The sequence below is a fragment of the Tupaia chinensis genome, unplaced genomic scaffold, assembly GCF_000334495.1.
Source record: "Tupaia chinensis unplaced genomic scaffold, TupChi_1.0 Scaffold000451_2, whole genome shotgun sequence".
Taxonomy (NCBI): Eukaryota; Metazoa; Chordata; class Mammalia; order Scandentia; family Tupaiidae; genus Tupaia; species Tupaia belangeri.
In genome coordinates, this window is record NW_006159958.1 from 2,865,239 (window position 1) to 2,887,815 (window position 22,577).

The window sequence follows — 22,577 nt, forward strand, 5'->3', positions numbered from 1 at the left end:
GCCCATGCTTTTAGCAAAAACCCCTCACAAAAAAAAAAAAAAAAAAAAAAAAAGAAACAATGTTCCCAGCACATCCTGTAGACACCCCTCTGATCTCCAGGCCCTTCGCTAAGGAAACTCATTACCCGGACATCTACGAACACAGCTTATGTCTGCGTTTCTGTAGTTCCGTACAGGGCTTACACTCTGGTGTCTGGCTCCCTCACTCGGTATTTATTAGTGAGATTTCTCGTTCCTTGCATGTTGTACATCTTTTCCCCACATTTCTACATATTACTCAGCTGGGATGTCTGCGTGCGTATGTAGGATACAGCAATGAAATTGGCACTTTGACACGCAACTCTATTTAGATGATGCTCATTGCAGAGATGTGAAAACTGAGGCTCAGAGAAGTGGGTCACACAGTAGGCTAACTTCAGACAGCGCTGGAGCTGATAGCAGACAAGGACTACTGCTCTGTATAGGCACCGGGCTGGCCCACGTGGACCATGGACCCCGAGCCCTCCACACGGGCATCTGGCCGGCCCACGTGGACTGTGGCCCACGAGCCTTCTGCGCAGGCACCGGGCTGGCCCATGTGACACCCACTCAGCCGATCTGGTTTACCTGGGAGAGGCTGGAAGACACCCTGGCTCTCCATATCCACAGCCAAGTCAAAGTGGGAGCAGTCACTCAGGGTGACCACCTCGCCAGTCCCTCCAGGCATGAGGCCACTGATCCTCAGGGGCAGCTCCAGGCTCTGGTCCACTCGAGCTTCCACCTGGCACGGGACAAACTCCATGCTGCTGGGCTCGATCACATAGACCTGGAAGACAGGGGACGGCCTGGGAACGTCAGCTCCCTCGGGAGAGGCAGGGCCCACTGCCTGGCACACCAAGAGCTGTGAGTGCCGGTGCTGAGGACACACCAGTCATTAGAGGGAGCGAGGTGACAGGATGGGGGTGCTGGGACGGGCTGATACAGGGAAGGAAGGCCTCTAGGAGGAAACCTAGGCGCTTAGGCCTGAAACACGGCAAATACAGGAGGGACGGTCTTTGCAAAGGTCCCTGGGCACAGGCCAGCTCCGCCCGCTGGAGGGATATAAAGAAGGCCGGTGAACGGGGAGTGGAGACAGGGTCTGAGAGGCGGCGGGCCAGGCCAGGCAGGGCCTGTGCCAGTGTAAGAACACCAGTTCTCACTGCTCCAGAGCTGGGGAGACCTCGGAGGTTCCCATCACTCTGACCTCCACGCAGAATCAGCAGCTGGGCAACCAGGAAGAAGCTGCTAGAAAATCCCAGAGAGAGATGACGGCAGCTTAGAACAGGGCGAGGACTGGTGGAGGAATCGGTCGGTCTGGGATCTGACCTGGGTGTACTGACCAGGGGACGGGCTGCAAAAGCAAGAGCAGCAGCAACGGCAACCGCTCTCGTAAAACCTACCTCAAGCTCCCTCGAAGGACACTGCTAATTAATTGATTCCTGCCTCCTTGTTAAAGGGCCCCAGTACCAACCCTGCAGACCCGGTGAAGACCCTGTACTAGGAAGGGCAGTGACTGCCCCAGCTCCAGGGGGTGGGTCTGAAGTGAATAGTCTGACCCAGACGCCAGGTTCTCACCTGGACACAAAAAAGAAGAGACAAGCCCTAGCCTATTTTGGAACCTTGCTCCTTAACTGTCCTCAAGCCCAGTCATGAATAAACCTTTTTGTTTGCCTAAAAAAACAGAAAGAAAGGATTGCGCCATGATTACACCCTGTTGGGGGTGCTTTCTCCTCCCTCTGTCTCTCTGACGAAAACACAGGATGTATGAGGATTAAAAAAAAAAAAAACAGAATTGGATCTATCTCTAGGCAGATGAGTCTGCAGAGCTCAATAAAAGACCGGAATAACCAGCCCATCCATGTCCCACATAACCTGAGAAAGCCGTAACTGGACACTGCTGGGCTTCGATTTCTGCCTGAAAGGAGATAATAAGGGGGTGAGGAGAGAGCAGAGGTCAGGGACGGCTTGGGGTTAGGGCTCCAGGTGGGGCTGGCAGGGGCGCAGCTGCAGGCGACCAGCCGCACCTGCCACCATCGCTAAATGAAAAGGTCCCACTCCACTGGGTCAAAACGTGGGCACAGGGACCGAGTACCTGAACAAGAATGAAGGGAGAGCCAGGCCTGGTCCCTTGCAGCCAGTGGGCTCCCGTTCACACACACAGGGATACTTCCAATGTGAGATTCGTATCTTTCAGATCTGGGGAAATTTCTAGAATGCCTCTTTGATGATCTTATATCTATCTTTCGTGTTCTCTGGTCTCGCCACACCCCACCAGAAACCCCAGCTCTGTGGACATGGCCCTGCTGGTCCCACCACTGACTGGTGTGGGATGGCGTGTCTGCTTCCTGGAGTGGCCGTTAGCTCCAGGGCAGTACTGGGGCACAACCATTCTCCTGCTCCCCTCTCTCCAGCTGCAGACACCACGTCCGGGACGCAGGGCTAAAGGGTGTTTCTGAAAAGCCCAAGTGCTATTTAATGGGGGTGACTGGAGACCACCCTGCCTCCCCCTGAGCTGTCCTGGCCCCTGAAGTCTCACCTTCATCTCTCCAAAATGCAGAGCGTTCTGGACGTCGTGTGCTCGGATGACACTGAGTCCGGTGTCACTGCCTGTGGTCATCACGCCCTTGACGGTGACTGTGGCAACCGCAGAGTTTGAGGAGGACCAGCTGAAGTTCCCACTGCCCCCGTGGGCCTGCAGAGAAAAGCCACGCTGGGTCAGCCGCTCCCCCTACTCCTGCACGGGAAGCCGGGGGCCAGGAGATGACACGGTCACTCGTTTACCCTCACCTCGCACCCTCGGCCACTCACTGCCACGCCCACCAACATGTGCTTACACCCACACTCAGACCGACAGCCACCGACCCACACAATCACGCCCACGCGTCCCTCCTCACGCATCACATTCCCCCACATGCTCACACACACTGACCCCTCGTGTCACACCGTGACCCACTCACATTCTCACCCGCCGACACGTGCTCACACGCACGCCCCTTCAAGTACGTACAAATGCTCACATGAACACACTCATCTTTTCACAGATATTCCCACTCACACACCAACATTCACCTGGTCACACACATGTTCACACTCACAGTCTCACACACACTGACCCCCACTCATATTCCCACGTGCTCACGCACTGACACTAGCCATTCACACAATCCCCCATTCATTTTGTCACTCGCGCCTATTCACTCACATCCACGCCCCCTCACACACCGACGCACACGTACACACAACCGTGCATTCTCGCACACACACAGACCGATTTGCGCTTTCTCACACACAATCTTATTCACACACTCACACCTACGTTCACTTACACACTCACACAAGGTCAATGCCCCCATTGCATTCAATGTGGCACCTGCCAAGGTCGATCTAGAGGCCCCCTCTGCCCTACTCTCTACTGTGCCTCCATTCTGTCCTCATTTTCTAGGGGCCATAAAACTGACAAACACAGGGAACCAGCAGTTAGCGTAATGCCTATGTTGCTGGACTCCCACGTAGTTGACCGCGGTTCACGTCCCAGACCCGGTGGCTTAAAACCCACACCGGGCGCGTGTGTGTGCGTGCCCAAGATCCTGAGAGGAGAATGGAGGAGAAGGGATTGTGGCGTGGCCATCCCCCTGGGGGGTGATTTCTCGCTTTCTGTCTCTCTGCCTCTCTCTGTCGGTCTGGCGAGCGCACGCGCCCTATAGTGAAAAACCTCTCAAAAAAAAAAAAAGAAAAGAAAAGAAAAGAAAACTGACAAACACAAACACACACACCTGTGATGGTGGCTCCCAAAATAGCAGTACTTCTCAGAGGCCAGGCTGGAGTGGAAGAACCGCACATACAGGGCCTGCCAGGACCAGACACACACTCCCTGCCACCCCTCTTCTTTCCAGATCAGAGTCCCAACCCCAGAACTGGAGAGGTCAGGAAGGTTATACCTGGGTGAACAGGGAGCAGATGCCAGTGCACAGGCAGGCCACCTACTGTTACTCCAGGGGACAGCAGGGCTGACCAACCCTGAGAGCTCAGGCCCTGTCCCACATCAGAGCCCGCCAGGTAACGCCACGAGGCCCATGAGGGTCCCAGCAGTAGCACCAGTCTGCTCAGAGTTGAGGGTATTTTTTCTTTGAATTGAAGTTCTTCTCTAAGTATATTTTTATTGCTTTCAAAGACCAATGTTTAGAAATATAAATGTTGGGGCCAGCAGTTAGCGTAATGGCTATGTCGCTGGACTCCCATGTAGTCGACCGCAGTTCAAGTCCCGGACCCAGTGGCTTAAATGGTAATACATAAATATTTAGAGGATTGTTGGACACAGTCTTAGCTGATGTTGATATATTGTACCTGAGGCCTCATTACCCTTGCTAGAGTAGTAGAATATGGGGCCAGGTGATAAGGAGAAAGCTGGCCAAGTCTGTCTTACATTGGAGTTCTTTAAGTTCAAAGACTCACTAGCAAGACTGATTCCTTCAATATGAATGTACAATTTAATGGGACATACTTGTCATAAACAAGTCCCCAAACTGTTTGCCTGTGTGGAAAAGATAATATATTGAGTAAGAACGGAAAAAAACTATCCATTTCCCCCAAGTTATTAAACAAAAACAATAATACATACCAAAATAAATAGTCAAAGAAAAGGAAGGCAAGCAGATGGTGTAGTGGTTACATTGCTAGACTCCCACATCCTCGACCACAGTTCAAGTCAATGATCCATTGTTTTGAAACTCATCTTGGGCACCTGCCCTAGGCAGGGAAGTGATTTCTCACTTTCTGTCTCTCTGTCTCTCTCTGTTTTTCTGGAAAGCGCACGCGCCCTATAGCAAAAACGTCTCCCCCCCAAAAATACCGAAATATATATAAATGTTAATTGGAACTGAAATCCATACTCTAAGGTTTCTTTACTGTACTTTTTTTCTCTGTAGTTTTAGTTGTTAAGGGTGCTTTCTGATTATCAAACTGCTATGAGGGAAAACGTAAGGAACACAGAAATCACAACGACTGGTTTCAAATGAATATTAAGAGTAACAGAATGGGCCTAGCCTGGGAATGCAGGACGCAGCACACAGCTGGGTCGTGCTGGAGCCACACGGAGGCCTGGGTTTAGATCCTAAGGCAACCAAAACACAGCGGCCGAGTCCAGGCCATACTCACCTGGGACCCTGGCCGGCCGGGAGACTAAGGGGAGAATTACGTGTGTGGGACCCCGTCAAGGGTACCTACCTGCCTCTCTTTCCTAAAACAAATACATAAATACACTTTAAAATAAGAATGGACAAAAAGCCACAACCTCGTGGAAACTGAAAAAAAAAAAAAAAAAGCCCCAGAAGCTGGGTCTCACATACCTTGATTGTGTACTGATAGGAACCCCTCTTTGGTTGCCATGGGAACGTCAAGATGCTGGGATGGAGGGTGATGGGCACGTGAATGTCAACCTCCTGCTGATTCCACACAGGCGCTCGCAGGGTGTGGACCCCTCCGTCCTGTCAGGGGGGAGGTGGCAACGTGTCACCGTGACAACCAGGTTGCTGGCAGTTTCCCAGTCACCCAGATCCCCACACTTCCCTGAGGGTGGAGCTGCTGCTCGTGGGAGAGCAGAGAGGAAGCCCCGGCCCCCTGCAGCCTTCTCCGTCCAGGGATGGCTTCCCATGCTGTGAGAGCCACTCGGCTGAACCCTCAGGGCACCCCAGCGGACGGACTAGTTATCCCCAGCTTAGAGATAAGGAAAGGAGGTCTGCCATGTGAACACACCCCGACCCGACCCTCAGCCCCTGGAGCTAAGGTGGCAGCAGACCAACTGGAATTGCTATCTGGTGCACAAAGCATTGCCTTCCGCTCCATCCTGCTCCCGAACAAGGCTGGGAGAGTTGTGTGCAAGGCAGAAAAGAGAACCCTATGACCATTTCCCGATCGCTAACACACTGCTCCTGGCTGACCTGATCAGCCTTCTAAATCCAGGGGGAGAGAAAGCAGCCGCAGCAGCCGAAGCAATGCTCGTGGCCCCTGTTAGGCACAGCTGCAGCCTGCCCCAGAGCCTCTCCCTGGTGAGGGCTTCTGCCCCCAGTCAAAGAAGCCATAAATGCAGGGAGAAGGCGAGGCCTAGGGCAGCCTTGGTCAAATGCAGGAGCAGGAAGAGCCCCAAGTCTCCCGCTTTTAGGCAGCTCCTCTGCCGCTGAGGCCTGAGCCCAGAGGGAAGGGCCTGCCAGGCACCCAGGACAGCAGCGCCCTGACCCAGGCTAAGCTTGGAACACCCGACACCCAGGGCTCAGGCCTCCCCTTGAATGGCATTTCTGTCCACAAAGACAAGCTGTGTAGGCTGAAGGCCCAGGGTGCAGACCGGGAGGTCACAACTTGCCTGGTCCACCACCGAGGTGAGGGCTGCATCGATGACCGTCTGGCCCCTCTTTATGGCCTTGACGAGATGGTACGAGCCGTTCTGGGATGAGGAGAGCACCTCGAAGAACTCAGGAGGAAGGACAGTGTCGATGCGGACGCTCTAGAAGGTAAGATGAGGTGGATGAGAGGTGTGCGGGTGGCTTGGGAGTCAGAATTCAGGCAAGTTGAACTCTAGGGCCCTCAGACAGCAGTCGGGACAGCCTGAGGGCCCTCCAGGGCTCAGAGCCCTAACAGCAGGCTGCCAGGCCGCACGAGGCCTTGGGACAAATCTCTGCCCACTCCACGGTGGTCTTCCTGCATGGTCCGATGAACCAGTGCGTCTGTCTCAACTCCTGTGTGGTGCTTAGGGCAGCAGAAAGCCTGCTGTCAGTTTCCCGAGTCCCAGGGGTCTCAACAAAGAACTACAAATACAATAAGAGGGCCTTTTTTTTCTTTTTTTTGGAGAGGTTTTTGCTATAGGGTGCGTGCACTCTCCAGAAAGAGAGACAGAGATAGAAAGTGAGAAATCACCCTCTGGGGGGATGGCCATGCCGCAATCCCTTCTCCTCCATTCTCCTCTCGGGATCTTGGGCATGCATGCAGGCCCAGGGTGCAGACCGGGAGGTCACAACTTGCCTGGTCCACCACCGAGGTGAGGGCTGCATCGATGACCGTCTGGCCCCTCTTTATGGCCTTGACGAGATGGTACGAGCCGTTCTGGGATGAGGAGAGCACCTCGAAGAACTCAGGAGGAAGGACAGTGTCGATGCGGACGCTCTAGAAGGTAAGATGAGGTGGATGAGAGGTGTGCGGGTGGCTTGGGAGTCAGAATTCAGGCAAGTTGAACTCTAGGGCCCTCAGACAGCAGTCGGGACAGCCTGAGGGCCCTCCAGGGCTCAGAGCCCTAACAGCAGGCTGCCAGGCCGCACGAGGCCTTGGGACAAATCTCTGCCCACTCCACGGTGGTCTTCCTGCATGGTCCGATGAACCAGTGCGTCTGTCTCAACTCCTGTGTGGTGCTTAGGGCAGCAGAAAGCCTGCTGTCAGTTTCCCGAGTCCCAGGGGTCTCAACAAAGAACTACAAATACAATAAGAGGGCCTTTTTTTTCTTTTTTTTGGAGAGGTTTTTGCTATAGGGTGCGTGCACTCTCCAGAAAGAGAGACAGAGATAGAAAGTGAGAAATCACCCTCTGGGGGGATGGCCATGCCGCAATCCCTTCTCCTCCATTCTCCTCTCGGGATCTTGGGCATGCATGCACACGCGCCTGGTGTGAGTTTAAGCTGCCAGGTCCGCGACTTGAACCGTGGTTGACCACATGCGAGTCCAGCGACATAGCCATTACGCTAACTGCTGGTCCCATAAGAGGGCATTTAATCCCTTATGGCCAACTTCAAAATACGGCAATCATCCCAGTTTTCTTTCAAGCTGAGCAAAGCCATGACTTCTGCAAAGAAGCCAAAGGGGGATCTTGTCTCCTAAATCTCAAACGTCACCAGGAAGGGCCTGGGTATTCTCAGTGACGACCCTGGGAGTTTCTCACCAAGGGTTTTCTACCCCTCTACCTATTTGTCTGACACGCCTTTCCAGACCCAGAATGCTAATCCGGGTTGGCCCCCGTCATGCAAGGGCTTCAGGATAGGGTCCCAGGTACTTCTGGGCTCAGCAACATGGCCAGGAAGGGAGTTCTGATCCTCTGCAGAACAGGGAGAGATGGGTCCCCACTTCTGCCGTTTCCAGGCACAACGAGAAAGATGACAGCTGAGGTCACCTCCCCTCACTGCCCTGCCGCTTGTGGCATCCTGCCCCTCCAACCCTGCAGGGAGGTCTGTGGTGGGGCCGGGGCACAGACTCTCAGGCCTGTAGAGGGTTGAGAGACACAGCTGTATCTCCCACAGACCCAGGGGCCCGGCAGGAAAGAAGAGGACCCCTCCTTGGCCTGCTTGCTCGGGGACATTGTTGCTTTGGGTAGGAAGATGAGATCTACGCTCTGAACCACAGCAGGTTACCTTTTCATCTGGAGCGGGTCCAAGGCCAGAATCCCCGCCAGCTCCACACTCTGAATCCACACAGGTCTATGCTCTGAAGCCTCAACTCAGGCCCCAGGCCCCAGGAGTCAAACCCTCCTCAACACCGACCGGGACTTGAACTGACACTCACGTCGGACAGGTAGACCTTGTTGCTGGACGTGTCAAACACTTCGATGGTGATCTCATACAGGCGGCCAGTCTCAAGCACCCACCTGTCCCCAGGGTGGACTGTGAACCCTATAAACAGGAAAATGGGGAGCCTGACCACTCAGGCCACAAGTGCAGCGGGGCTGAGAAAGAGAGGGGGCCAGCACCCTCAGCACAGGGCCCCTCGACTACCCAAATGAACGCTCCATAACTGCCCACCTACAACACCCCTCCAGCACCCAACTGAAAACCCCACAACCATCACGAGGGCCACACAACAGTGCAGCTGGAGGGTCACTCAGCTTCCCCCGATAGTAACAACTGCCAAACTGCAGGCCCCACAACAGCCCAGCTGGAGACCAGGCGCCTGCTCACCTGAAGGGCTGTAGGTATCCACCCAGGAGGCCTTCACTGTTTACCTGAAAATCCCACAGCTCACCTGGAGGGCCCCTAAACCACCCACCTGGAAGCCTCATGCCTTCTCACCTGGATGCCTCCTAAGAGTCACCTCCTAAGGAGGGCGAGACTGGATGCCTGCTTCACTCTGAGACTTCAGGGTTTGGCTGATCTCGCCAATTCCCTGCGTCCAGCCCTTCACCACCTCTCCCTGTTCAGTGGCTCGTCCACTCTAGTCGGCAGTAGGCCCACAGTCTGAAGGCAGAGCAACACTAGACTCTGGACCCACAGGAGACCTACACTGCCTCCACAGGAAGTCTGTGTTCTGAAAACGCAGCATGTCTAGACCCGAGGTCACCGCAGCACTCCACTCTCAATGTGCAGCAGGTCAGGATCTGAAGTCGTAGGAGCTCTGGGCTGAGGCCACAGAGATCTCCGCTCTGAACCACTGCAGGTCTATGCTTGGCCACAGCAGGTCTAAATCCAAAACAGGTCCATGGCCGGAATCTCCACTAGGCCTATGCTCTGGAGCCACCCACTCACGGCAGGCCCACGCTCTGGAGCCACCCACCCACGGCAGGCCCACACTCTGGAGCCACCCACCCACGGCAGGCCTGCGCTCTGGAGCCACCCACCCACGGCAGGCCCACACTCTGGAGCCACCCACCCACGGCAGGCCTGCGCTCTGGAGCCACCCACCCACGGCAGGCCCACGCTCTGGAGCCACAGCAGGCACAGACTCTGACACTGGCACTGAGCACCCTCCCCACAGGGACCAGCCCTGCCCTCCCAGGTGTCTCTGCTGCCTGGGCACACAGGATAATGCCACACAGCTGCCTGGAGTGCTCTGCAATGCCGTCTGCTGTCCTAGCTCCCTACCATTGCCCTAGCTATGCCCTCTGCCAAGACGCCCTTCTTGCCAAGGAGGTACCTCTGGGAAAATGCCTGCCTTACAGAGCATCTCGGACTCCTCTCCTACCTCCCTGCCAGCTGTCGCATCACCTTAGGGCCCCTCTGTAAGTGAGCTGATCACTGGCCCTACCCTCCAAAGAGCCGTAAAGGTTAGTCCGGGCAAAGCCCTGGAACGAAAACCAGGAGAGCTGGCCCATAGCACTACAGTTAAACACCACGCACTGGGGGCCACGTCCCACATGACCGACCATGGTTCAAATCCCAGCCTGGAGCTTGGAAAACATGCTGGGCACGTGGGCGTGCATGTCCGAAACCCTGACTTCCTTCAGAGATGGAGAATTGGAGGAAGGGGGATTGCAGCATGCCACAACCCAGTGTGTGTCTGTGTGGGGGGCTTTCTCTCTCTTTCTCCCTCTCTCCCTGGCATGTGCATGTACCCTTGGACAAAAAAAGAATAAGAGAAAGAAAAAAAACCTAAAAGAAAACACAGGAGGAGGCTAAGCCTCCACGCCTGCCCTGCCTCATCTCTCTCCCTGACTGGGCTCCACTCTGCTCACTTCCACACTGAATATAGAAGCTGCTCATGAACAGCCCAGGCACGGTGGGGCCCAGTGCTGATGGCCCGAGCCTGGCAGGTGACAGCTCCAGGAAACACTTCCTGTGGAGCTCTGGCTCTTCTTTCTTCTTCTTTTTTTTTTTTTTACATCGCATCTAATCACAAGCAAGCAGCATCCAGGAGGCCCCACTCACCCAGGTACCCGGGTTCGACGACGTAGATGGTGCTGTTGGGTAGCCTCGAGGCACCCTGCATGCGGATGCCTGAGTTCCTCATTAAGGACAGAACACAGCTCAGCAAGTCGGCCAGCCGGCGGGCTTCGGCCTGGCTCGGGTGGCCCGGTTACCATCAGGACATGGCACAGAGAGGGGGAGGGATGAGAATGAGCCCCCTTAGACCAAGGGGCTTTTCAGAGGTGAAGGCTGCACTGCACTTTCTTTTAGCTAAGGGGGACTGTGCGAGACCACACAGCACACCGGCAAATTTGGGACATCACCCGCCTCCACCAGGCCCCCTCAGTTGAGGTTGCAGGCACCTGGGACATTCCCAGAGGCAAGGGCTGATATTCATTCCTGTCACCACCTCCCATCCCTTTGACCCTCCCCGGTGAGTCACCCACAGAGGTGGGCAACGCCACTCAGCGGTGCTGCTATTTCAGTTCTGATTTTCACAGCGCTGACGGAAGACAGGGCTATTTTTAGCTTTGCCTGGCATAAGTCATTTTCTTGAAGATTAATAACTCGACTTCAAAAAAGCAGACTTGTAACACCTATGCAGACACACATATACACACACACACACACACACACATACACACACACTGGCCCCAAAAGAGGATACTCCTGTGGCCGAGGACAAGGTGGCTCTGCCCCAGCTGCACTGCTGTGACCGTTGACGTGTCCTGGGCCAAGACAGCCACCGGCTGGGCCGGATCTCCTGTGGGGCCCGGGACGCTGTTCTGAAGCTGCAGCTCATATAGGTCGGAAGGCATGGAGAGTTCTGGAGACCCAGGGACAAAACAGGACCAAGAGGGAGAACACAGACAAATGCAATGTTAGAAGCTAATATGTCCACCCTGCCCTGAGGCTCAAGAACCTGCCTTCAGGGGCCTAGCAGTTAGTGTAATGGCAATGTCGCTGGACTCCCATGTAGTGGACCACGGTTCGAGTCCCAGACCTGTTGGCTTAAAACTCACACCAGGCACATGTGCGTGCGTGCCCAAGATCCCGAGAGGAGAATAGAGGAGAAAGGACTGCGGCATGGCCATCCCTTTAGGGGTGATTTCTCGCTTTCTGTCTCTCTGTCTCCCTCTGTCTTTCTAGTGAGCGCACGCGCCCTATAGTGAAAACCTGTCCAAAAAAAATAAAAAATACCTGCCTTCAGGTTCTACAGCTGCTTGGTTTATGGTTGTAAATCTTTTCATGACCTTCTGACCTTAGCCAACACTTAAGATGTACTTTCTCATGGTCAGAGTCCTCCTGGCCCTCAGTCCATGTAGCCTGCGAGGATGACCGTGGTGACCGACTCACTGACGCACCTGAAATCTTCCCCTGCCTGATCTTCTGCACCTTGTAGCGGATGGCGGTCCCCACCAACAGGAAGATGTCATGTGCAGGGCTTAGAAGGATGTTCTCCAGTATCAGCAGTCTGACTTCGGCAGGGCGGACGTTCTTGGCAGGAAGAACGGACAGGAATGACAAGGCGTTGGTCATGGAGGAAGTGGGAGAGGAAGACAAGAGAAAGGTTTCTGTTATAATTTTTAAAATTTAACTTATCTGTTTGTTTATAGAGGAAGAGGGAAGTTCAGGAGGAAGAAACAAGACATTACTCACAATCCCACACAATCAGACCCAGAAATCGCAAGAGAACTGTACGAGTGAAAGAGATGCATTCTGAAATGATTAAAAGCACACACTGAGGGACCAGCAGTTAGCGTAATGGTTATGTTGCTGGACTCCCATGTAGTCGACCATGGTTCGAGTTCCAGACCTGGTGGCTTAAACTCATGCCAGGTGCGTGTGCGTGCGTGCCCAAGATCCCGAGAGGAGAATGGAGAAGAAGGGATTGCGGCGTGACCATCCCCCCAGGGGGGTGATTTCTCGCTTTCTGTCTCTATGTCTCTCTCTGTCTGTCTGGCGAGCACACGCGCCCTATAGCAAAAACGTCTTCAAAAAAAAAAAGAAAGAAAGAAAGAAAGAGAGAAAGAGCACACACTGAGCACCTCACTGCACACCTCACTGCACATTTACGTCACAGCTCAATTTAAGATAATGACAATCAGGCAGAAAGAAAAGAGAGAAGCCAGGAGGGATCTCTGTGGATGCTACGACCACCAGGAGCTCACAGTCTTTCCCCTCAAGACCCCCAATGTTCAGGGAGGCTGGGAAGACCCACCAACCTCAAAGGGGGAGAAGTATGTGTCTCTGGGGAGCGCTCAGCCCTAGTCCTTGGCCCAGTCCCCTACCTGCCCCTCATCCCTACCCGTGACCTCCTCCCTCCTCGGGAAAACTTGTGAGAAACTCAGTGATGAGAGAGACAATGAGGTGTCCCGTCTGTGCACCGCTGGGTAACGGAACTCTACGGGCCCGTCCCTTCCACTGTGCGTGGCCTACTGTGAGCCCGAACGTGGCAATGATCTGATGGCAAAGCGAATGGCTCTTCTCCACACAAATGTGAATGTGTTTTCTTCGGAGGAGTGGCAACTGATTATCATCCTGGGATATTGGCCAGTTGTGCTCTCTGTAAACAGCAGCCTCCCTGACGGCCTAGGCATGCCTTCCGGATTTTCTGCGGACCTGCTGTAACGTCTTACAGGGCTCCTCACGCACGTCAGTAAAACCCTATCTTTGACAGGTCAAAGGAAAATTTTTAAAATGCAGGCTCTACCACTGGCATGGTAGGCTCTTTCCAAGCACGGCAGGCAGGACAAGGAACGTGCCCTTCCAGCTCAGCAGTGAGGCCAGTCCCCATCCTTGCCCTGGGCACTACATGGGGACTAGATGTCCCCAAATACTACCTGTAAGAACCCTGCAGAAGCAAACTGGTATGTCCTCGGATGTTTCCAAAACCCTCCAGGACTCCCAAGCTATCAGCTAAACCCCTAAGGAGTGTGAATCATCTGAGCATTTATCTTTGTCCCTCACGTTACAGAATTAAACGCCTCAAGTATCGAGACCTTCCTGCCTGCGCTCTGTGAACTAGGCTGTAGCTCAAACTGGGTAGCAGGAAAAAGGGGGTGGGGAGGGGCTGGGTAAAGCTCCCCTTTCTTCTCCACCGCTCTGAAGACAGGTGGACGGGGAAGTGGGTCCTGGGGAGGCAGGGATGACGGGCGTTGGGCTGGAGAAGCTGGGGTGGAGGCCACCCTGTGCACCCTAGCCCTCCACAGTGAAATCGCTGAGCAGCCAGTCGGTACAGGAGTGAAAGCACGGCGGCCACCCGGGAGCCCCGGTTTGTCAGCCTCCCAGACGTTTGGGCGTGCCCCTGCACCGGGACGGCAGGGGGGAGGTATCTGCTGAAGTTACTGAGAGTCCATACGTTCTTAGATGTCGCTTGAAACTGAGAACGGCCCCGTGACTCCAGAGATGGCATACTCTGGGGGTGCCTCAACCACCTCTCCCAAAGCCGTGGCCGGAACAAACCAAACCAAAGCAACAAAATGACGGAATCTCGCCCTGAAGTAATTTCTGCTACTCGCTGTGTCCGCGGGTGTGAGCAGGAGTGCTCCGCCGGGCTCCACGCGGAAGCCCGGAAATCGGCCTACCTTGTACACAGCCTCCTGGATGCGAGCCTTGAGCTTGGAGCTGCCGGTCTTCATTCCGGACACCAGGACGGTGTCGCCCTGCTTGGCCGCCTTCTCCATCTCCGAGATGTAGGCGGGGGGTATGTACGTGGACTCCGAGAACGTCAGGATTCTGGAAACGTCATGGAAGCGCGTGTGTCAGCCCCGAGCACAGGATCGTCAGGATCTGACATGACATTCCCCGTCAGGACGTCCTACTCGGTGCCAGAGGTGAAATAAGTGGTCCTAGACGGTGCTGCTTAGAAAAGCGTCTGCAGCTTCCTGCAACACAGTCACCAACCTTGGGAAAGACACAAATTCTTGGCCGCCGGCCCAGCCTTTGACTGCAAGAAGCCTGGGAGTCTGCGTCTTATCAAAATGGGCCAGTGCTAATAAACACTGAAATTTCAAATCCCCAGCTCAGTCAAGATGCCTAATTCAAACGCAAAAACTAGGCCTGTGAACGTTAAAGCAGCTGACCTCAGACCAGATTCCCAGCCGCAACAGTGTCAACTGTGCCCATCGGTCTCCTGAAGCTGCCTGCTGTATTCCTGTCCCCCAGCCCGTGTGTGATGGGGACAGCATCTCAGTGGTCCTCAGACATGGGCATGGCAAACCCCTCTGTTTCTCTGCTTCGTAGGAGAAACGTGAGGCTCACACTGGCTATGCTCCTCGACTAAGGCCACAGGCAGGAAGTGGAGAGGTCAGGAACGACACAAGGCCTCTGACTCTGCAGCTCACGCTCAGCTTCATAAAAGCCCAGAAACCCCAGTGCTGGTAGAGACGAGGTTAGAGGGTAGAAGTTGAGCCCCCAGTGAGCGCCGGGCACAAGTGTCAGTGTGTGAGGATGCCTGCCCTGGAGATGGCGTGAGTTCTGCACCAGCAAAGTTAAGGACAGAGGTGCCGCCATGCTCCCTACAGCTCAGCGGTGGACGCTGAATCGTGTGACTACGAAGCCAGAATCCCCACAGAGTATCAAGTAGTTGCAAAGGTAGTAAGTAAACAACTCATAGTGGGGGGCCCTGGCAAACGCCCCTCATCCAAGTGACTCCAGTGCCCATGCATCACCAGTGATCGGATAATCTGACCATGCTAACAGGCGGTGAGAATACCAAATGTCATTTCCATGACAGTCCTGCCAGCGATGCAAGGCTCTGAGGCTGGTCATGAGGGAATATCACAGAAATCCAAAACGAGGGACATCTGCAAAACAGCGGAGTGTAAGCTTCGTAAGTGTCTGGGTGCCGAAGGTCCAAGAAACACCATGAGACTGGCCCCGGTGGAGAGATACTACACTCAGCTTGTGACTCTGACCTGAGGGTTTTTTTCTTTCTTTCTTTTTTTTTTTTTTTTTCTAAAAAGGACAAAATTAGGACAATTGGTAAAACTTGAACGAGGGCTGAGGACCACGCATCAGTGTCCATCTCCTCATTTGGATGGCTGTATTGCGGATATGCAGGATAATGTCTTCAGCCAGTAAATGCACATTCAAATAATTGAGGGTCGTGGGACACCAGGTGGGTGAATGGCTTCCCAACAGCTTTGGGAAATCACTTTCCGTCCTATACCAGCAAATTTTCTTTTCTTTTTCTTTTTTTTTTTTTTGAGAGGTTTTTGCTATAGGGCGTGTGTGCTCGCCAGAAAGAGAGACAGAGAGATAGAAAGTGAGAAATCACCCTCCAGGGCGGATGGCCACGCCGCAATCCCTTCTCCTCCATTCTCCTCTTGGGATCTTGGGCATGCACGCACACGCGCCCGGCATGAGTTTAAGCTACCGGGTCCGGGACTCAAACTGTGGTCGACTGCACGGAAGCTCAGCAACATAGTCAATTACGCTAACTGCTGGTTCCACCAGCAAATTTTCTGTAGGCTTAACATTGATGCATAATTTTAAAAAATTAGGTCTTCTTACTCCAAAAGGGATGATATTCTTTTTTTTTTCTTCTTCTTTTTTTCTTAATTGGCAAAGGGTACATGCACTCTCCAGAGAAAGACAACGAGGAGAGAAAGAGAGAAAGAGAGCAAGAGAGCAACGCCCCCAGTATGGTCAAGCTATCATCCCCCCTTCCATCTCTCCAGCATGTCAGGACCTTGAGCACATATGCCCGGCCTATTTTTTCAAGCCACCATGGCCAGAATTTGAACAGCACAGTCACCATGTAGGATGGCTCCCTTAACCATGAGGCTAAGCAGCTGGCCCGAGAGAGATAATACTCTTTAAAAATCGTCGAACAAAGTGTGAGTGACACAGCCAAGTAGTGAATAAAAGCTCAGCCCTGGGTCTGCGCCAGCACTGGCCACGGAACACAGCGATGGGAACGCTCAGCTTCTGCCCTGCCCAACTCGCAGCTACGCAGCAGCCACAGCTGAGAGCACTTGAAGTATAGCTAGGACTTCTCATTTGTCTAACTTAAACGTAAAAAGCAGACTGGAAGGAGCTCACACTCTGGGTGGTGCAGATCACACAGGTGTGAGTTTAAGTTCTAGCTCTGTCACAAGTAACTTCAGTCTCAGAGTCTGCATCTGAGAAGCGGAGTGAATGGTGGTACGTGCAGCTCACACAGGGAGACTGAGGGCATCCGTGCAGGCCCCTGAGGAGCCCACCGGTATCTTCTTTCCTGCTTCCCTTCAGGGATGCTCAGGCCCGGCGAAGGCGCCTCTTACCGCAGTGCATTGTGGGAATCTGAGACCCCGTCTGCTTCTGGGTCCTTCACGATCGTCCAGTCAAATCCCAGTCCAGCCAGAGTGCTGAAAGTGTTCCCTGGAAGAGAGGATGGGGAGGCAGGAACGCATCGCAGTCAGTCCCCAGAGCTAAGGGAAAGGGAGCTGGGGGCACCCACGACGGCCAGGAACTACGCTCAACGCCAGCCTACGGCCTCCATTTCAGGGAGGAGGCACCGAGGTTCAAAGGGATGAAGCTCACAGTCATGTGAACACAAGCGGCTGAGGCAGGATTTGAACTCGGGCCTCAGGTGCAAGCGTGTGCTCTTCCTGCTGTACCTTCCTGTCCTGTGTGAAAGACACCTTTCCCCTCACAGATGTAAGCACTCCCCCTCACACATGTAAGCCCTTCCCCTCACACATGTAAGCCCTTCCCCTCACACATGTAAGCACTCCCCCTCACACATGTAAGCACCCCCCCACACATGTAAACACTCCCCCTCACACATGTAAGCACCCCCCTCACACATGTAAGCACCCCCCCTCACACATGTCAGTTTAGGAGGTCGCCCTGAGGCCTGAGTCGTTCGGTACTTCTCACCACCCGTGGGGAGTAAACTCCCATCCGTCCCAGTGCAGGGGAGGAAATGCAAGAAGGGGCAGGACTCCTGACCGTGGGGTTTCACGTGACTATTCTTTTTTCTAACACTGACTGAGACTTCCGGGGTCTCAGGATGAAGGAGCTAGGGGTCCAGGTCAGCCAACCCAACCTCTGAAGTCCTGCTTGGCTGACTCAGTCTTCTGTGATGTCTCAAATTAACAAATGCTATCTGTGACTAATTCCAAGTTCTCCTGAAAAACCCAAAGATGGGCCTCACTGCCTCTGACGACCAGGACTGGTTCCACTCGTCTGGAAGGGTGCATCTGCTCTGGTTTGCCTCACTCCCCGCCACCCCTTACTGTCCCACACCTATTCCACGCTCTTCATGTACCTTCCCTGCCTGACAAGCCCTCGAGGTAGAGCCTCTGGGGCCGAGAAGAGCTCTTTCACCAGTGCAAAAGGGCAAAGCGTCCTGCCTGGGACCAGCTCCCCACCCCGAGATCTCAAAAACCAAAGGAGATGGCACATTGTGAAAGCTCCAGGATGCTGCTGTCCCTGCTGGGACACTTCCACAGCATCTTCCATGAATGGAGGTTTCTTTCCACCCACGCGGTCAACGACCTTCGGTAAGAACTGTAACCTCCAAAGCTTCCCCTCTCTCTTTACCAGGAGGTCAAGCTGCAGCTGCGAGTCTGCCTAAACCCGAAGAGGCCATCTAGAAGGAGTCCACTCTGGTGGGGTGAGGGGAAGCACCGTGCTCTGAGCCGGCAGCCTGAGCGTCTTGGTCCACATACCCTCTGAGGTCTACACTGGGGAGTCAACACCACCCTGAGTGCCCCGCCAGGGAAAACTCCCCTGCTGTCCCCAAAGGAGTCACCCACCAACCTCTCCCCGCTTTCCATCACTGCCCAGAGAGCTGGCTCCCTAAAATGGGCTCTCCGGGGGCCATCTCTCTGAGCAGGCAGGGCATGCTTACACTCTGAGCACACAAGCCCTGCGGCGGGGCAGCCTGGGCACAGGAATGGCCAGGACCTGAGCCTGCCAAGAGCAGGGGGCCCAAGTCAGAGGTGGTTTCTACCCCTTGAACGACTTCCCTGGCACCGACTGGCCACCCGAGTGGAGCAGCACTCAGTGGAGGGCAGAGCAACAGAGCGAGGCCATGGCCCTGTGACCAAGGCCCACAGGCAGGGCGCTGCAAGGGCTACAGTCTAGCAGCAAGGGTTACGGTCTAGCAGAGCTGCAGAGGACCAACGGGCAGGGGCGTGTCTACACCTTCGGAGTCCAGCGCCTGGATCTTCAGCTCCAGGGGAGAATCTTCCAGGTAGAGCTCACGAGTGGTGGAGACGATCTGAATGCCATGGATGAGGTCTACGATGGCATCACAGCGCAGGACCTGGCCTGTGGCTGGGGACAGACGGAGAGGGTGAGCACCGGGGACAGCACACGCCCACCCCCAGGGCCCGCGGGCCAGGCAGTCTTACGGTCGTGGCAAAGACTATAGCCGCCAAGACAGCACTACACCCAAATGGAACCTCAGGAGCCACGTGGCCACTAACTCACACACGCCCTCCTCAATGGGAACTGAACTTCCAAGAGGGGAGGCTTTAGAAGTATCTTCATTGTTGGGACCAGCAGTTAGTGTAATGGCTATGTCGTTGGACTCCCATATAGTCGACTGTGGTTCGAGTCCTGGACCCAGTGTCTTAAACTCACACTTCGAGAGGAGAATGGAGGAGAAGGGATTGCAGCGTGGCATCTTCCCTGGGTGGTGATTTCTTGCTTTCTGTCTGTCTCTCTGTCTCTCTGGCGAGCGCACGCACCCTATAACAAAAACCTCTCCCCCCAAAAAAGTATTTTCATTGTCCATCTTGGATTTTTCTTTTTTTTTTTTTGAGAGGTTTTTGCTATAGGGCGCGTGCGCTCGTCAGACAGACAGACACAGAAAGCGAGAAATCACCCCCCAGGGGGGATGCTCACGCCGCAATCCCTTCTCCTCCATTCTCCTCTCGGGATCTTGGGCACGCATGCACACGTGCCCAGCATGAGTTTAAGCCACCGGGACGAGAACTGCAGTCGACTACATGGGAGTCCAGCGACATAGCCATTACGCTAACTGCTGGTTCCCCCCCGGCATGAATTTTAAGCCACCGGGACGAGAACTGCGGTTGACTACATGGGAGTCCAGCGACATAGCCATTACGCTAACTGCTGGTTCCCATCTTGGGTTTTTCTAACAGGGGCACCAGCACAAAGCTATGTACAAAAAGAAAATCCTATAGTAAAATGTAGTTTTGTTCAGGTCTAACCATGGGGTGAAATGACAAGATGGGGTGAAATGGCAAGGGATGCCCGCCCCTACACGGAGGTCAGCTGGCGTCCTTACCGAGGAGTAGCAAGTCTACCCCAGGAGGGTGGGTGGGCACAGACACAGATCCTGTCTTTACTTGCTCCATTAATAAGTACCCGGCTATTTCTCAGTGTAAGACGAGCAGCAGGTGATACAAAATGACTCTGACCTTCCTTGCACACTCTGCATGTCATTTTATTAGAAAGCAGTACAGTCCCACGGACTGTGCACCCTTAAAAGTGTTCATGCGCTAGGACCTCACTAAGACTGGAATCTTTCCCAAGGGAAAATACCCTAAGAGATCTTCAAATTGTTCTCATTATAAAAACAAGTATTCCTATACCTCGCACTGAAATAAATATCCGGAACCACTCCACATTAGGGAGGAATACAGGACGACCTCCTGTTAGTTGCTACTCGGCATCAATAACCCTAGGGCTGGCTGGTGACCTGGTGGGGTGACCAGATCCCACACGGACAAACTCTGCTATTTGCGTCCCAGAGACCTGGTGGCTTTGGGGAACGCACCAAGCAAGTGTGTGTACACTGAAAGTCTCGAAAGGAGGGGAAAGTGGGGGAGGAGAGATTGTGGCGTGATCGCCCTCGTGGGGTGTGCTTTCTCGCTTTCTTTCTCTCTCCCTCTCTCTCTCTGGTGAGCACCTGTGCCCTCTGAGGGGAAAAAATTCAAGAGCAAATAAAGAATAGTTCTATAGCAAAGTGAAAAACATCCTGTCAGGGGGAACCAGCAGTTATTGTAATGGCTATGTCGCTGGACTCCCACGTAGTAGACCACGGTTTGCGTCCTGGACCCGGTGGCTTAAATCTCACGCTGGGCACGTGTGCGTGTGTGCCCAAGATCCCAAGAGGAGAATGGAGGAGAAGGGATTGCAGCGTGGCCATCCCCCCTGGGGGGTGATTTCTCGCTTTCTGTCTCTATGTCTCTCTCTGTCTGGCGAGCGCACGTGCCCTATAGTGAAAACGTCTCCAAAAAAAAAAAAAAGAAAGAAAGAAAGAAAAAGAAAAAACATCCTGTCATGGTATGTAAGGGAAAGCATAATAAAAAATAAAAATAAAATAAAATAAAAAAACCCATAACAACAACAAAACACCACCATACTCTTTCTAACCATTTTATAACTATAATATGGTACATTTAATTAGAGAGGGCAAAACAATTTCCTAGATTAGGACTCCTTTCTTCACTTTGATTTGCTATCCATCAAGAGCTCTCTGGGTAACAGTATTTTAGAAACTCAAGCCAGCCTCCACGAGAAGGAAAACGGTGCACAGTGCTGGCAGAAGCGACAGACACTCACTGGACACCTGGCATCCTCCCACCCGATAAGAGAGCTGGTCACGAGTTCCAGCCACCTCTGAGGTCTGAGGTCTCAGTGAGGTATTTCCCCATCTTTTGTCCCCATCAGGAATGACAAAAGACGCTCGCATCCCTTACTGATGTCCTCGGCGAAGATGATGCTGGTCAGGCGGGCGGGCTGAGTCAGGCGGGCCTGCACCACTGCCTTCTGCGAGCACTGGTGGCCATCGGGGCCCAGCGGCTCTATGCTGGCCACTTCCGGCCGGGTCGATGACCTGCAGGGAGAAGACAAAACGTTCTCTCTGGAGCTGCCCTGCAAGGCATAGCTGGGCCAGCAGCCAGAGCAGTGGTTCCCACTCGGGTCTCTGTCCTGGACTCCCACACAGAACAAAGGTGGGAAGCCTCACACCACCTCCGAACCACGGGAGAGATGGGACTGAGCTGAGGCCCCTCCAGGAAGGCCTGGACCACCTGAGGGCACAGGCTTCGGCAAACAGTTACCCACTGAGCACGGGAAACGAGAGCCCCAACACCTGAAACAAACTCCACATCCCAGACGGTCACTGCTCCGACTGTCCTGCAGACATGGCGGCGTTTTCCATCAGCAGGGAAACTGCTCCCCTCATAAGTGACCCGTGGTATGAGGAAGGAATGCCAGGGGTCTGGGCCAACCCAGCCCTGGGTTGGCACACAGCAGCCCCCAGGCATGAGCTTCTACAATGACAGACATGTCTACAACCCCTGAGCTCACTCGCTGTCCGGACAGAGTCCTGTGTGGGCAGAGCTGACCCATAGCCAAGGAGGGGGACACACAGAAACACATCAGCAATTGGTCAGGACTATCTACGTGACAACGTTCCTTGGGAAACACCAGGACGAAGCGACAGTACGACGGGGAAGCTGTCTGGCATCAGAGTCCTCGGAGAGCTCCCGGCGTGACTAGGCGCCCGTGGAGGGAAGTCCACTGAGTGGGGCGTCCAGTTCTCATCCCTCGGGGGTGCGCCTCCCCACTGCAGCAGGTGCTCTGGGGTCTCTGCATCCTTCCCCAACTTCTGCTCAAACTCACAGCTGCATGGTCTGTTTCCAGAGGGAAGCTGATAAATACTGCATGGTGTTAAAAGCATGGTGTGAACCTCCAACACATCTCTGCACACCCATGGCCATCACAGCTTCACTCACAAGGGCCAAGACAAAGGAACAACCTACGTATCCATCACTGGGTGAGTGTATATTGTGCGTAAATATACGTACAACAGAATAGCATTCAGCCGTTAAAAAGAAGAAGCGCTCTCTCTCGCCCACACATGGAGGGACCTGGAGGGCATGATGCTAGGTGAAACGAACCAACCACAGAGAGACAAACACTGCATGATCTCGGACCAGCAGTTAGCGTAATGGCTATGTCGCTGGACTCCCATGTAGTCAACTGCGGTTCGCGTCCTG

General features: G+C 54.0%; 1 protein-coding gene across 1 annotated transcript in view; it reads right to left on the reverse strand.

Annotated features, from left to right (window-relative positions):
* NUP210 (nucleoporin 210) overlaps nucleotides 1-21,409 on the reverse strand; it is a gene marked incomplete at its 5' end in the record, with an annotated part of 80,278 nt that extends 58,869 nt beyond the window's left edge. The window contains 12 exon segments of the mRNA XM_014590469.1: nucleotides 607-805; nucleotides 2,555-2,710; nucleotides 5,364-5,501; nucleotides 7,030-7,170; nucleotides 8,552-8,658; nucleotides 10,627-10,695; nucleotides 11,273-11,431; nucleotides 11,970-12,102; nucleotides 14,193-14,343; nucleotides 16,875-16,971; nucleotides 18,745-18,876; nucleotides 21,273-21,409. Coding sequence (XP_014445955.1) covers nucleotides 607-805; nucleotides 2,555-2,710; nucleotides 5,364-5,501; nucleotides 7,030-7,170; nucleotides 8,552-8,658; nucleotides 10,627-10,695; nucleotides 11,273-11,431; nucleotides 11,970-12,102; nucleotides 14,193-14,343; nucleotides 16,875-16,971; nucleotides 18,745-18,876; nucleotides 21,273-21,409 — 1,619 coding nt within the window.
* Nucleotides 21,410-22,577: the final 1,168 nt, after the last annotated feature.